Here is a 15,912-nt window from a genome sequence, read left to right on the forward strand (position 1 = left end):
CTGTGTGTGACTTTTTATAGACTGTGTTGTTTAGTAAAATATTACACCGCGTTGTTGAGTTAAATGTTCTATCCATGCAGTATCTTATGCCTATGTTTATTCTATCCATCTTCATCCAAGGGTTTGGCTGTTGTTGTTTTTTTATAATATAAAAAAATAAAATAAAGACTTCTTTGGCTTCATTATAATAAATCTTGTCATTTGGATGCTGTGTTTAACTGTATAACTATGATGGTTTGTGGTCTTTTTTTTTTTTTTTTTTTTTTGCTCTGTGCATTCTTTGTTTGAAACCATTGCACTGACTTGGCTGTGTGTGTGTGTGTTAGTGCGTGTGCATGTGTGTGTGAGTGTGTGTCTTGTCTCTTTTTCTTGCTTTGTGTGTAACATTGGGAAACGTTCTTTACTCCCATTCTCCTCACTGTAGCCCGGTGGGAGGAGAGGACTATCTCTATCTGTGTGCATGTTTGTGAATTGAGTGAGTGTGTGTGTGTGTGTGTGTGTGTGTGTGTGTGTGTCTGTGACTGGTCTCTTTTTCTTGCTTTGTGTGAAACACTGGGAAAACGTTCTCTGTGTGCATGTGTGTGAATGAGTGAAAGTGTGTGTGGGTGGGTGCATGTGGCTGTGTGTATCATAACAGAGACAGAATCTTTGCATCTGTATATGTGTGCGTACATGCTGTGCACGAGTGTGTGCATGTTGTGTATCCGTGTGTGTGTGTAAGAAAGTGAGTGAGAGAGATACAGAGTGTATGTGCATGTGTGCGCACGTGTGTGTGAGTGCATGCTCATGTCTGTGTGTGTGTGTGCATGCTTGCGTCCTAACGGAACAGAAAAGCCAAACATGTTCACCGTAACTTTTCATTCAAAGAAGCATAAAAGACAAAACTGTCATCAAATTGCTTCTCCGACACATTCTTTCTGTTTTTTTTCCCTGAACATGTCACATTTCATTAAAAACATATCTACATTTACACAACAACAGGTCACAAAAAGGGATGACGATTCTTCTTGCATAAAACATCACATTGTGACAATCTGAAAAATACAAAGTTGAATCTGAATTTTCTTTTCTGTATTTTATCAGTGGTAAAACCTACATTTAATTACCTTACAGCTGTGACGAAACAGAGTGACGTAATTCATAGCCAGTCACTCAATGACGATCATCATCATGATACACACAAAATGTGAAAATGTTATAACACATGTGACAAAGAACCCCCCACCTCCCCACAGACATGAATGTGATACACACAAGTGTCAAGCTTAGCAAAGTGAACTTTTTGCACACACTTCGTTTTTGAAGAAACCCCATTTACCTGTACAGAATGAAAAAAAAACAACAACCCCCCCCTCCCCCCCCCCACAACCTCAAAAAAACACACACAAAAAAAACCCCAATGAATCATACTGACGATGACTTTTATTCTGTTAACTCTGTAGTTGTGGGCTGAGACTTCCATATGAACACATTAGTTGTCATTTCCTAATTCCTTCCTCCTTGAAAGTGAGCTTCAAAATGTATATATATGTATGTTCTTTTTCTCATCATTCCTTCATTGTTTCTACCGTTTTCTGTTTCTAACACCTGCTGTTTAGGCACCCTCTTTTCGTTTTCAGAGTCAGACTGGGGACTGTGTTGGTGTTATTTAGCACAAAAAAAAAAACAAAAAAAAAAAAACCCTTACCTGGAATTATCATGCTGTAAAAAACATGCCTCCAGCATCAAACACATCAACAGACGCTAGACTGTGTACAACAATTACTTTCATAAACCATGCGCTGCAAGCAACCTATGGATTTCACAAAAACAAAACAAGATCCTTTAAAGACTGACAAGAGCCATGCTAAGTGAACGCTTTTCGCCAAAACCTTTGTATAACCACCAGCCACTTCTCTAATCACAAACAAATATGTTCCATATTTCAACACAGCTGTTATCATTTCATGGGAAACAGGAATAAACAGCTTGGAGCAGAGGAGCTGTGAACAATTCTGGTGAACCCTGTCCTTCCCACGCCCCATTAACTCACTCGGGACGACAAGTTTTCTCCCTTGCTTTTCCCCACAGACGGCCCATTTTTAAGAGTTTGGAAAAAAATGACAAAAAATACAAAATACTGTGTAAGAAAATGAAACTTTCAGAACTGGTTTATAACATGTTTTTCTTTTCTTTTTTTTCCCCTTCCAAATAATCATTCCTCCAACACTAAAACACAGTGATCCCTGCAAGATGCCGTCACTTACGTTACAATGAAAGTCTCAGCACAGCTGTCCAAATGGCTAAACACTTAATACCTGCTCAACATATCTGTGCTTGTCACAAAACACTCCTTGTACAGGGGCGCTCACAACGGCAAAATCAATCAGGCTTTGGACTTCTCATCCAGTGTTCACCATGGTTTGAGGCTTCGTTTCGGACTGGTACTGGAGTCGTGTCCTTGGTATACTGTGACTTTCAGTTCACTGTGGCTTTCCTCACTCCAGCCAGGTGTGAACAGGTACCTGACTTTGGCTGGTTAGAGAAGGTTATTTAAAACAGCAGGAGAGGAGAGGACTGGGCCCCGTCTTCCTGTGCTGATCTCCAGACACGGTGGAAATGAAATCACTGCCCCTGCAGCCGTAAAAACAACATGGGACCTTGAACCTTAACTCACTCCGGACGATGGAACGCTATAGCGTTCCTGACGTAAAGTAGCGTTCCGGATGATGTAACGCTAAAGCGGTTTCGACAATTAAAATTTTTTCCACGTATTCCTCCTGGGACAGCACAACAATCGCAGCTACACCGGGCATTGCGAATGGGTCAAGGGTCGAATGGAAAGTTTCTTCATGAGATTCCCTAACAACACACTCCACAGCGAGCCAGCCAGTTCAGGACCCCCCACGACAAGCTAATCTGCATATGTATTGAAAATGGCATCGCAGGTGATGCAAGTGGAAATTTTTGGAGCAAACTAGATCACGACAGCGGCTTTTATCCCTGCTGAAGTGATTGAAATGCTTCAAACTGAAGGTTTTGACATCGACGAGAATGATGAAGACGTTGAATAAAGTATCTGCAGTGAAGAAAGCTACCAGCAAAAAGGTACTGATAGTGACTCAGCTTCTGAGAGCAGTGAAGAGGGAGGTGGGCGTCCAAAATCAAATGGGCTTAACTCTTTCACCGCCAGTCTATTTAGAGAGCAAAATTCCACTGTGCTATAAACACAGAAAATATGGTGTCTGAGAACAGCTGGGGATTCCCTCTGTGATGTATAGAAAATATGGCCTACCCTACCACCGAACATTAATTAAGAGCAGTAGGTTCATGGATAACAGACCCATGATCTGGTCATCCTTCAGTGACAGGGGTCCTCCACCTGCAGTGAAAGGGTTAAAGTCAGTAACACTTCCCATATCCTCTGCCTTTCCGTCTTTGAAACATCCTCACTGTAATCAGTGTCCGGTCTATTCACAAATTTTCAACACAAAGCGAAATGCTGAACTGAAACTTTCAATACAAACAAGCAAACACTAAACTCTACAACTTGCACTAACTTACAAATGCTTTGAACTGTACTGTTTAACTTTACAGTTGGATGGTGTTGCTAAAAGCAACTCGCATCATATTACAATTGCTTTGAATTACATTGTTGAACTTAACAGTTGGTGGTTTTTGCTCACAGCTGAAAAAAAAATGAACTGAGCTGGACTGCAAACGCAGCCGTTCACAAAGGAAAAAGTGAGCACATTAAGCACACACTTTTCCCTTCCGCAACTAGTCTTAACTTACTCATGTGCAACTTACATGTGTGTGAAAAAGAGAGAGAGAGAGACAGGAAGAGAATGAATGTGTATGTGTGTGTGTGTGTGCGTGCCTGTGCCTGTGTGTCTGTGTGCATGTCCACACACACACGTGTCCCTGCATGTACACACATCTACGCTGCACACCTATGCCAAGGAGGGTATGAATCAAGAGCCCAGAACGCCTGACGGCGATGACGATGACAGACGACGACGACAACGCTGTGGTCAGAAGAAGGGAAGAAGACGGACGACATGACCATCTTCAGGCTGCCAGTGAAGTGAGGTGACCCCCCCCCCCCCCCCCCACCTGCATGTGTGCACCCCAAGGAGTGACCCGTCCTCTCTGTCAGCCCCCACAAACGTCGACTACCTCTGCGTGAACACTCCCAGCTCTGGCACATACTTGTAAGGCTTGCTGCGACCAGGTCCTCTGGAAAAACAAAAACAAAATCAAATAAAATAAAAAAACTGCCTGGAATTCACTGCCTGTTGGTCTTTGGAACCAGCCATCCAACACGCCCTCTATAAGAATCACAGCTAAAAGCTAATCTGTGAGGCATGTGAGGCATTTTTGTGATGCTTTTTTTTTTTTACACCCCTCCACTGTCAGTTTCAGCTTTTTTCTGCTCATGGGTGCGTGTGTCTGAGGCTCACTGTGGGTTGGCATTTACTGGAGCAACGACTGCATGTGAATGGGGTGAATGGCAGTGCACAGCGTAAAAACAATACACTCAGTCATACTGATGAGACAATAAACTGAGGTTCCGTGTGCAGCATGCACTTAGAGCACGTCAAAGAACCCACAGCAACAAAAGGGTTGTCTCTGGCAAAATTCTGTAGAAAAATCCACTTCAATAAGAAAAACTGTAGGCAGGAAAAAAATACAACAACAAAGAAAAGGTGGCGCTCTCAATGTAGCGACATGCTCTCCCTGGGGAGAGCAGCCCGAATTTCACACAGAGAAATCTGTTGTGACAAAAAAGAGAAATACAAATGCTCACCATCATCATCATCATTACTACATTACCACCATCATCATCATCATCGTCATCATCATCATCAACACCATCATCCTCTCCTCACCATCACCACAACCCACCCACCACCACCACGCAGGAAAAAATACACAAAAAAAAAGAAAAAGAAAGGGTGGTGCTGTCAGTGTAGCAATATGCTCTTCCTGGGGAGAGCAGCCTGGTTTTCACACAGAGAAATCTGTTGTGACAAAAAAAGAGTAACACAATACAATACAATACAATACACCACCACCACGTGTCTGACCTGTAGACGCGGGGGATGACCTTCTCCTTGGGGATCTCTACAGGGGCGGACACGTCCAGCACCTCCGTCTCCAGGTAGACGTCAAAGTCCACCAGGAGGCGCACCAGCTGGGCGGCCAGCAGCTGGTCCTGGCCCCGATCCTCCACCAGCTCCCCGTGGTGAAGGTTCACCTCCTCCTCCAGCTCCTGCACACACACACACACACACAGAGGCCAACAACCCCCGTCAGGTGTTTGTAGGAACGACAGACGCAACAGCCGAGTGGTCACAGCGTTGGACTATCAATCTGAGGGTCCAGGTTTCGAATCTTGGTGACGGCGCCTGGTGGGTAAAGGGTGGAGATTTTTCCGATCTCCCAGGTCAACATATGCGCAGACCTGCTAGTGCCTGAACCTCCTTCGTGTGTGTATGCAAGCAGAAGACCAAACACGCACATTAAACCCACCTTGACATGATACACAGTCCAAACACCCCCCCACAACCCACCTTGACATGATACACAGTCCAAACACCCCTACACAACCCACCATGACATGATACACAGTCCAAACACCACCAAACAACCCACCATGACATGATACACAGTCCAAACACCACCAAACAACCCACCTTGACATGATACACTGTCCAAACACCCCTACACAACCCACCTTGACATGGTTGTCAGTGAGAGCCGTCCTCAGCGACTGCCAGGCGATGCTGGTGAGGAAGAGAGGGGCAACCTCTGGGTAGTCCACGCTCACCACCACATGGGCCGTTAACTTGGCTGCACACACACACACGCGCGTTGAACTTGGCTGCACACTGACACACATATGCTGTACACTGGGGGTGGGGGAGAGGAGGAGGAGGGTTGTCTCTCTTCTTCAGACACTTTTGTGTGTGTGCTTTCACGTCTGTGAAACCTCATGTTTGCTGCAATCGTAACCACACTTCTGCTAGCACAATAATCCAGTTATTTCTCACGACTGTAACAAGTCAAGCTGTTGAGATTGTAACCACACTTCTGCTAGCACCTTAATCCAGTTGGTAATCATGACTGTAACAAGACAAGCTGTTGAGATCGTAACCACACCTTAATCCAGTCATTAATCACAGCTCTAACAAGTCAAGCTGTTGAGATCGTAACCACACTTCTGCTAGCACAATAATCCACTTGTTACTAACGAATGTAACAAGTCAAGCTTTTGAGATTGTAACCACACTTCTGCTAGCACAATAATCCACTTATTACTCGCGACTGTAACAAATCAAACTGTTGAGATCGTAACCATACGTCTGCTAGCACCATAATCCAGTCATCTCTCAAAACTGTAACAAGTCAAGCCGGCCGTTAAGTAATTGGAGACAGTCAATTCAGGGATGACGTCAAATTCACACAATAACACACTTCCCCTTGCCTCCACCAAAGTCCATAATTTTCTGCATCACAGACTACTTAGCTGGCCTTTGAAATAAGAAAGAAAAGAAAAGATGAGAAAAGAATGGAACAAATATACAACAAATATGACTAAACACAAAGGATGCAAAGAACTGTAAGCTAGTAAACCTGAAAATACAATATGAAATAATGCATATGATCCAGCCACACAAACACACTCACAGAGTTTCAGCTTCAGTTTCAAGAAGGTTGTCAGAGCATGTAGACAGAGCCATATACGCTACACATCTACTGTATCATCAAAACAAAAACAACAACAAAAAAAAGCAGCAGCAGCAGCATATTTTCACTTTTCACAAACCCAACAACCTAATCAGGTCTATACTACGTTTGTGCAAAACACTAACATAAAAATGAAACAGAATAATTAGACAAAGTAAATACATAAAAAAAAAAGTAAAAAGAAAAAATATGTAGAAGGGAAATGACTAAAACACACACACACACACTTACACACACACACACACACATTTGTATTGTAAAGTACTGAGTTGACTTGAGCCGAGTTAAGCTGAGATGAGTTGCTTTGTGTTGAGTCGAGTTGAGTTGCACTGAGTTGCACTGTGTTGCATTGCACTGCACAGCATTGTACTGTTCTGCTAATTTTTTGGTCACAACAGATTTCCCTGTGTGAAATTCCGGCTGCTCTCCACAGGCAGTGAGCATTTCACCTCGGTGGAGCCCAGCCCATATGGAGCGAAAATCCCAACCCCCAACAGAGAAAGGAAAGACAGGATCGACTTAGAGAAAAACGAACGAATCGAGGGGCCGAGTCGAATCGAGTACACAGAATGTAAGAATACAATACAGACAAGCCGCATGCAGCAAAATAAGGCCAAATGAATACGCTTAATAGCAAAAAAAAAAAAGCGTAAGACAAGACAGAGCATAAACCTGGCAAGATGGCATAAAGAGCCTTGGCCAAAGGAATGATTCAGCGCTTATAGCTTTTAGAGGCATTTGATTGGCTAAGAGCGGACCGGGCAAGACTGCTCGTCTTTTTACTGTTAGCCTCGCGAAATTTGGCCTAGCAGAGCAAACCGATAGGCCTAGTTTGCATCAGTTTGACATGGTACAGTATATGACACCAAAATATATTTTCTCTCTCTCTCTCTCCTTCCTTCTCTTTCTCACCTGAGCCCCTCTCCAGAACTGCACAGAACAGCAGGTCGTTGCGGCTCACAAAGCCGTTGTCTATCAGGCGCCGGGCGTGCGGCAGCACCTCAAGGTCACTGTAGGTCACCCGTTTCCACGACAACAGGCGGGACACGACCTTGGCGGGGAACTTCTTCACCAGGGGCCCGCTAAGGGGTACGATTCCTTGCTCTGTGTGAGAAAATGATAACGATAATAAGCAGGTTGCTTTTGAGATGGCTGGGTGCTGAAAAGGCAGCGATGTTTCCTTTTTGTGTGTGCGTGTGTGTGCGCGTGTGTGTGTAATAATAACAATAATATATTGTACTAAAATGGCACAAACTCCAAATAGATGGGCTCTACATATAGAACAGTGAATTATACCACACAAGAGCACATAAAGACACAGAAGTGGAAAATAAAATCTGCATCGACCAATACAATACTAAACTACAAACAGCAGATATATGAATAATCGCAGGAAAAAGGCACAACACACACCCACATACACACAAACCCACACATGTGTGCATGCGTGTTTAAACACCAACCCACAAGCACACACACATACACAAGCGCGCACACACACACACACAAAGCGCACACACAAACACACACACACAAGCGCACACACACACACACAAAGCTGAACAAAACCTCTCACCCAAAGAAACCAGCTGCCGCAGGAGCCCCAGTCGGGACTTGAGGCGCTGGCGGAGACGCTTGATCGTCTGCTGCATGTAGGTGGCGCTGACTGAGGTCCTGGCCCGCACGCTGACGCAGCAACCGCCACCGGCCCCAGAGGTTGAGGCGCCCCCCCCGTCACTGTCGGCCGTGCTGAGGAACTGCAGTCCCCCGAGCCACTGGGCCCACATGTAGGGCCGCCCCACCATCCCCACGTACTGGCCAAACTCCCCCATCCTGGTCACCACAGCAACCAACACTGATACAACAATGTTACATGAAGGGCCGTCCCAAACTCCCCCATCCTGGTCACCACAGAAACCAACACTGATACAACAATGTTACATGTAGGGCCGTCCCAAACTCCCCCATCCTGGTCACCATAGAAACCAACACTGATACAACAATGTTACATGAAGGGCCATCCCAAACTCCCCCATCCTGGTCACCACAGCAACCAACACTGATACAACAATGTTACATGAAGGGCCGTCCCAAACTCCCCCATCCTGGTCACCACAGCAACCAACACTGATACAACAATGTTACATGAAGGGCCGTCCCAAACTCCCCCATCCTGGTCACCATAGAAACCAACACTGATACAACAATGTTACATGAAGGGCCATCCCAAACTCCCCCATCCTGGTCACCATAGAAACCAACACTGATACAACAATGTTACATGAAGGGCCGTCCCAAACTCCCCCATCCTGGTCACCATAGAAACCAACACTGATACAACAATGTTACATGTAGGGCCGTCCCAAACTCCCCCATCCTGGTCACCATAGAAACCAACACTGATACAACAATGTTACATGAAGGGCCGTCCCAAACTCCCCCATCCTGGTCACCATAGAAACCAACACTGATTTAACAATGTTACATGTACGGCCGTCCCAAACTCCCCCATCCTGGTCACCACAGAAACCAACACTGATACAACAATGTTACATGAAGGGCTATCCCAAACTCCCCCATCCTGGTCACCATAGAAACCAACACTGATACAACAATGTTACATGAAGGGCTATCCCAAACTCCCCCATCCTGGTCACCACAGCAACCAACACTGATACAACAATGTTACATGAAGGGCCGTCCCAAACTCCCCCCTCCTGGTCACCATAGAAACCAACACTGATACAACAATGTTACATGTAGGGCTGTCCCAAACTCCCCCATCCTGGTCACCATAGAAACCAACATTGATTCAACAATGTTACATGTATGGCTGTCCCAAACTCCCCCATCCTGGTCACCATAGAAACCAACACTGATACAACAATGTTACATGTAGGGCCGTCCCAAACTCCCCCATCCTGGTCACCATAGAAACCAACATTGATTCAACAATGTTACATGTAGGGCTGTCCCAAACTCCCCCATCCTGGTCACCATAGAAACCAACACTGATTCAACAATGTTACATGTAGGGCCGTCCCAAACTCCCCCATCCTGGTCACCACAGCAACCAACACTGATACAACAATGTTATATGAAGGGCCATCCCAAACTCCCCCATCCTGGTCACCACAGCAACCAACACTGATACAACAATGTTACATGAAGGGCCATCCCAAACTCCCCCATCCTGGTCACCATAGAAACCAACACTGATTTAACAATGTTACATGAAGGGCCATCCCAAACTCCCCCATCCTGGTCACCATAGAAACCAACACTGATTTAACAATGTTACATGTAGGGCCGTCCCAAACTCCCCCATCCTGGTCACCATAGAAACCAACACTGATACAACAATGTTACATGTAGGGCTGTCCCAAACTCCCCCATTCTGGTCACCATAGAAACCAACATTGATTCAACAATGTTACATGTAGGGCTGTCCCAAACTCCCCCATCCTGGTCACCATAGAAACCAACACTGATACAACAATGTTACATGTAGGGCCGTCCCAAACTCCCCCATCCTGGTCACCATAGAAACCAACACTGATTTAACAATGTTACATGTAGGGCCGTCCCAAACTCCCCCATCCTGGTCACCATAGAAACCAACACTGATACAACAATGCTACATGTAGGGCTGTCCCAAACTCCCCCATCCTGGTCACCATAGAAACCAACATTGATTCAACAATGTTACATGTAGGGCTGTCCCAAACTCCCCCATCCTGGTCACCATAGAAACCAACACTGATACAACAATGTTACATGTAGGGCTGTCCCAAACTCCCCCATCCTGGTCACCACAGAAACCAACACTGATACAACAATGTTACATGTAGGGCTGTCCCAAACTCCCCCATCCTGGTCACCATAGAAACCAACACTGATACAACAATGTTACATGAAGGGCTATCCCAAACTCCCCCATCCTGGTCACCATAGAAACCAACACTGATACAACAATGTTACATGTAGGCCCGTCCTTAACTCCCCCATCCTGGTCACCATGGAAACCAACACTGATTCAACAATGTCACATGTAGAGCTGCCCCACCATCCCCACATACTGGCCACCATAGAAATGAACGCTAATGATACAATTCATCTGATATACTACTTTAACGCTGATAATATAGTACATCTACTTCCAGCTAACACACTCCCAGAAGACAGACCTACGGTCTGAAACGACAGGACGCCTCTTATCAAAAAGTGAGTCTTACTTTACAACCAACAGTTTTTCACAACAACAACAAAAAACTTTTGCATTTGTATTTTTTGGTGGTTTTTTTTGGGGTTTTTTTACACACTCAGCCGCCATCATTTAACTTATCGCTGTCCCATACATCTGTGAAACTCTATCTTACAAAGAGTCAAAGCCCCTGCAGACTGCCAGCACAACAAAACTGGGCCAGAGCTGTATGGGGGGAATCTAAATGAGCGGCGTGGGAGTAATGCCACTGAAACGGTGCAGATGACGGGGCAGCAAAAAAAAAAAAAAAAAGGGCCAGAGCAATGCCGCTGTGACGATGCAGATGATGAGGCAGTACACCCCTCCATACCCACCCCTCACCCCCCTCCCTAACCTGCCTCCTCCTCTCCTTCTCACTCTATGGTATGCCAATACAGCATTTTTTCAAAAGCCTGTCTTCTATTTCTTCTGCATTCGTGGGCTGCATGTGAGAGAGTGGGCATTTGCATGTATGACCATTTTTTTTTCCATTCTTACTCCACAAGTCATTCGGATGAGACGATAAACCGAGGTCCCGTGTGCAGCATGCAATTAGCGCACGTAAAAGAACCCACGGCAACAAAACGGTTGTTCCTGGCAAAATTCTGTTGAAAAATCCACTTCGATAGGAAAAACAAATAAAACTAGCATTACAGAGTAATTTCCCCTTTTTCCCCCTCTGCACCAAAACGTTTGCAAAATAAATAAAAATTCCATGCTCAGCAAAAGAAGTTCCTGTTTGAACAAAAAATGATAATAATGACTGCTCTAGCTGTTGGGTCAGAATATCAGATCAAAGTGCCAAGTTTAGAGAATACAAAAAATATAAATATAACAGTAAATGCAGTTTGCATATAATTAGGCTTCATTCTTTATTTTTTTGTGCCAATCCCAGAAGCGCAATATTGTTTTAAACAAGATGACTGGAAAGAACTGGATTTTTCCTATTTTTATGCCAAATTTGGTGTCAACTGACAAAGTAGTTGCAGAGAAAATGTCAATGTTAAAGTTTACCACACACACACACACACACAGACAACCGAACACCCTGGGGAGAGCAGCCCGAATTTCACACAGAGAAATCTGTTGTGATAAAAAGAAATAAAAATACAAAATAAAATAATACAAAACACAATTTAGGCAGCCATACTCTGTTTTGAGGGACGTGTCTTTGTTCTGAGAACAGAGGGGAGAAGAAGGAGGACACAAAGAATTTCAAACTGCCAGCGCACCGAGACTGGAGCAGAGAGCGTGCCCAGGGCGTATAAGAGCAAGCGGGTCGGGACAAAACATGGTGGGAGCAATATCGCTGTGACGATGCAGATGATGAGGCAGTACACCAACACCCCCCACCCCCACCACCACATCTGCCTCCTTCCCCCCCCCAACTCCCCCAAAAATCAAGGGGACAGAAGCAGCACTCACCCGTAGCGGCCCAGCTCATACTGGTTGGCAGGACTGGGGGTGGTCTCCCCATGGTCGCCAGGATACAGTTCGTCCAGCACCGAGTGGGCCGACAGCAAGTCCCTGAAAACAAAACATCACCCCGGTTCAATCTGCCATCGATTCACGCTGTGTCTTGGGTTATCCAGTGGACTACCGGCCGACCACATCAGTGCTGTATTGTACTGTACTGACACAGTATTACACGGCAATGTATGACATATAAACCCATATGTGCTACACCTCATCTGCTCGGCAGATGCCTGACCAGCAACATCACCCACACACCTAGTCAGGCCTTGAGTGCATATCATAGTGGATTTCTTCTGCACAGTTTTGCCTGAGGACAACACTCTCCTTGCCATGGGTTCTTTTTCAGTGCACCAAGTGTGTGTGTGCAGCATATGGGACCTCGGTTTATCGTCTCATCCGAATGACTTGACACTCATTTTGATCTTACAGTCAGATGGGCGCCATAGCCGAATGGTTAAAGCATTGGACTTTCGATCTGAGGGTCCCGGGGTTCAAATCACGGTGACGGTGCCTGGTGGGTAAAGGGTGGAGATTTTTACGATCTCCCAGGTCAACATATGTGCAGACCTGCCAGTGCCTCAACCCCCTTCGTGTGTAGAAGCAAGCAGAAGATCAAATACGCACGTTAAAGATCCTGTAATCCATGTCAGCGTTCAGTGGGTTATGGAAACAAGAACATACCCAGCATGCACACCACCAAAACCGGAGTATGGCTGCCTATATGGCGGGGTAAAAACGGTCATACACGTAAAAAGCCCACTCGCGTATATACAAGTGAACGTGGGAGTTGAAGCCCACAAGCGCAGAAGAAGAAGAAGAAGAAGAAGAAGATCTTCCAGTCAAATTTTTGGAGAAAAGGCGAGAGACCAGGGATTCTTCTTCTTCTTCTGCGTTCGTGGGCTTCAACTCCCACGTGCGCTCGTATATACGTGAGTGGGCTTTTTACGTGTATGAACGTTTTTACCCCGCCATGTAGGCAGCCATACTCCGCTTTCGGGGGTGACCAGGGATTCAAACCCAGACCTTCCTGGACCCTAGTATTGGCAGTTGAGTGTCTTAAAACGTTCTGCCACCTACCTCCTCCTGCAAGGAGGATAAACTAAAACTACCCAGCAGGGGATTAAAAGAATCACATGTTATATTAACGCATAATACAGCAACCTTTCATCAGAGATACAGACACCCTGAACACTAAACAGCTCACTATTTTCAAAATGATAATGAAACACATGGGAAACCCACCCCCCTGTGATGGAATTGGTGGAGACGTCTTTGCTAGCAACGACCTTGACCCCTACAGTAATGATATGCAGAATGGGCAGGAACCAGAAGGTCAAAAGAAGGACGCTGCCATCTGAAACAAAAAACATATTAGTTTAAGTAGGAGTATGTATTTTCACTGACATTAAAGAACTATCAGTTCAAGTATTTCAATGGACATTAAAAACTAAAAAGATGCATTCTATATGCAAGTGATACTGATTTTTTTGTTGTTGTTGTTGTTGGTTTTTTGTTTTGGCATGCTTAAAAACACTTTACATACAAGTAATGCTAATTTGTTTCTATACTTCTACACAGGATCGATCCAGGAACCCTCAGATTTAAAGTCCAAAGCTCTACCCAGTCAGCTATTGTGCCTGACATGCAAGCGTGTCTGAACACACAGTCTGATCAACCGTCTCACCAACATCACCGCGTATGTCGTCGTCACTGAACTGACCGCAACAGTTACGACGATGGCAGCATCAGTGTGTGCATGCTCTTGTGAGATAAGCAAGTCATACCGCATGCTTCGACGGGCGCGATAGCCGAATGGTTAAAGCGTTGGACTGTCAATCTGAGGGTACCCGGTTCGAATCACGGTGACGGCGCCTGGTGGGTAAAGGGTGGAGATTTTTACGATCTCCCAGGTCAACATATGTGCAGACCTGCCAGTGCCTGAACCCCCTTCGTGTGTATACGCAAGCAGAAGATGAAATATGCACATTTAAGATCCTGTAATCCATGTCAGCGTTCAGTGGGTTATGGAAACAAGAACATACCCAGCATGCACACACCCCCGAAAGCGGAGTATGGATGCCTACATGGCGGGTTAAAAACAGTCAAACACGTAAAAGCCCACTCGCGTATATACGAGTGAACGTGGGAGTTGCAGCCCACGAACGCAGAAGAAGAAGAAAAAGAAGAATACTGCATGTTTTGTGTTTGCAACAATTTTGTTCAGTACAGACACCGCTTTAAAATCAGCAAATCAAATGAAGGAAACAAAAGTAATCAAACTAATGACTCACCCTTCCCTGTGATTTCCAGAATGACTGACAGCGGGTGCTTGCGAATAACCCTCTGCTGCTTCTCCTTCAGCCGGGATTCCACTGTTTTCCGTCTTCGCTTCTGGTACAACACAAAATCTGCAGTCAAGTCCCTGCATCAAACGCTAAAGCATAACAGTGAGTTGTGCATGCTGCGTTTGACTGCACAGATATATGTACGTACAAGCAGGTGCTTATGTTGGTTATAATGAATGTGCAATATGTAGGAAGAATAATGTGCAATATGCAGGATGAATGTACAATGGAATATGTCTAATGCTAACGTCCATATTCTAAATATATTTCTGTTTAATAATTACGATGTAATAATTAACTGCAATGTTTTTAAAAGCGAATATGTGAAATGCTTTTATTTGAGAACATATGCTTATTACTCTTGTTTAATCAAGTTATCCGCGTGTGTGGGGTGGGTGGGGGGGGGGGGGGGGTGCGGGTGTGTGCTGATTATCTGGTTGTGGTTTTCCGCAATTCATCTTTATTCTTATCTTATCTGTCTATTATAATCAATATGCAGTATAGTAGGCTATGTTTATAATTATATTCAAATAATGTTTCTTAATTCTTTCTGTTTTTACATTAAGAATACTAGTTATTACCTGCAGTGTGTGGATGTATGTATGAAACGATGTATGTGATATTTTTTACATTTGTATCTTCGTAACATTTGTAGGGGCTGTTGTTGGCTTTTACAGTTATGGTCCCCATGTTGTTTACTTGTCTATGTTGTGATAATGCACCTGACCAAATTTCTCCAGTTGGAGATAATAAAGTTATTCTTATCTTATCTTATGCATAAATGATGCAGAAAATACGATGTTAAAGGGTCAAACATAAGGAAGTGCCTGTTTCAACATATAGAACAATGGAGAGGGTGGAGGTGGGAAAAGGGGTGTTGAGGGAAGGGGGGGACATCTTTTTCTTCTCTGTAACATGACACTGTTTTCCAAAATGTCAGTGTGAAATCATGAAATTGATTTCATGCTGCCAAGCTGTACCACGGAAGCAGGATAACCTTTGAAGGTCCTCCAAAACGAAACTTAGAAACTTAAGGACATCTACAACTAAAATGAATCAAAACAAACAACATTTTGACTCTATGATATTCCAATACAACAGTTTTTCGAAACATTT

The 15,912-nt window shown here is 44.6% G+C and overlaps 1 protein-coding gene across 1 annotated transcript in view; it reads right to left on the reverse strand.

The window, feature by feature from the left end:
- Positions 1 to 851: 851 nt before the first annotated feature.
- The window catches only part of LOC143288596 (THO complex subunit 5-like), a 32,417-nt gene continuing 17,356 nt past the window's right edge, over positions 852 to 15,912 (reverse strand). The window contains exons 11-18 of the mRNA XM_076597222.1: positions 14,743 to 14,842; positions 13,694 to 13,805; positions 12,401 to 12,502; positions 8,309 to 8,565; positions 7,645 to 7,836; positions 5,720 to 5,835; positions 5,070 to 5,254; positions 852 to 4,218 (exon numbers count right to left, since the gene is read on the reverse strand). Of these exons, the coding sequence (XP_076453337.1) occupies positions 4,155 to 4,218; positions 5,070 to 5,254; positions 5,720 to 5,835; positions 7,645 to 7,836; positions 8,309 to 8,565; positions 12,401 to 12,502; positions 13,694 to 13,805; positions 14,743 to 14,842 (1,128 nt within the window). The 3' untranslated portion in view covers positions 852 to 4,154. The remainder of the gene's footprint in view (positions 4,219 to 5,069; positions 5,255 to 5,719; positions 5,836 to 7,644; positions 7,837 to 8,308; positions 8,566 to 12,400; positions 12,503 to 13,693; positions 13,806 to 14,742; positions 14,843 to 15,912) is intronic.

The sequence above is a fragment of the Babylonia areolata genome, chromosome 12, assembly GCF_041734735.1.
Source record: "Babylonia areolata isolate BAREFJ2019XMU chromosome 12, ASM4173473v1, whole genome shotgun sequence".
Lineage (NCBI taxonomy): Eukaryota > Metazoa > Mollusca > Gastropoda > Neogastropoda > Buccinidae > Babylonia > Babylonia areolata.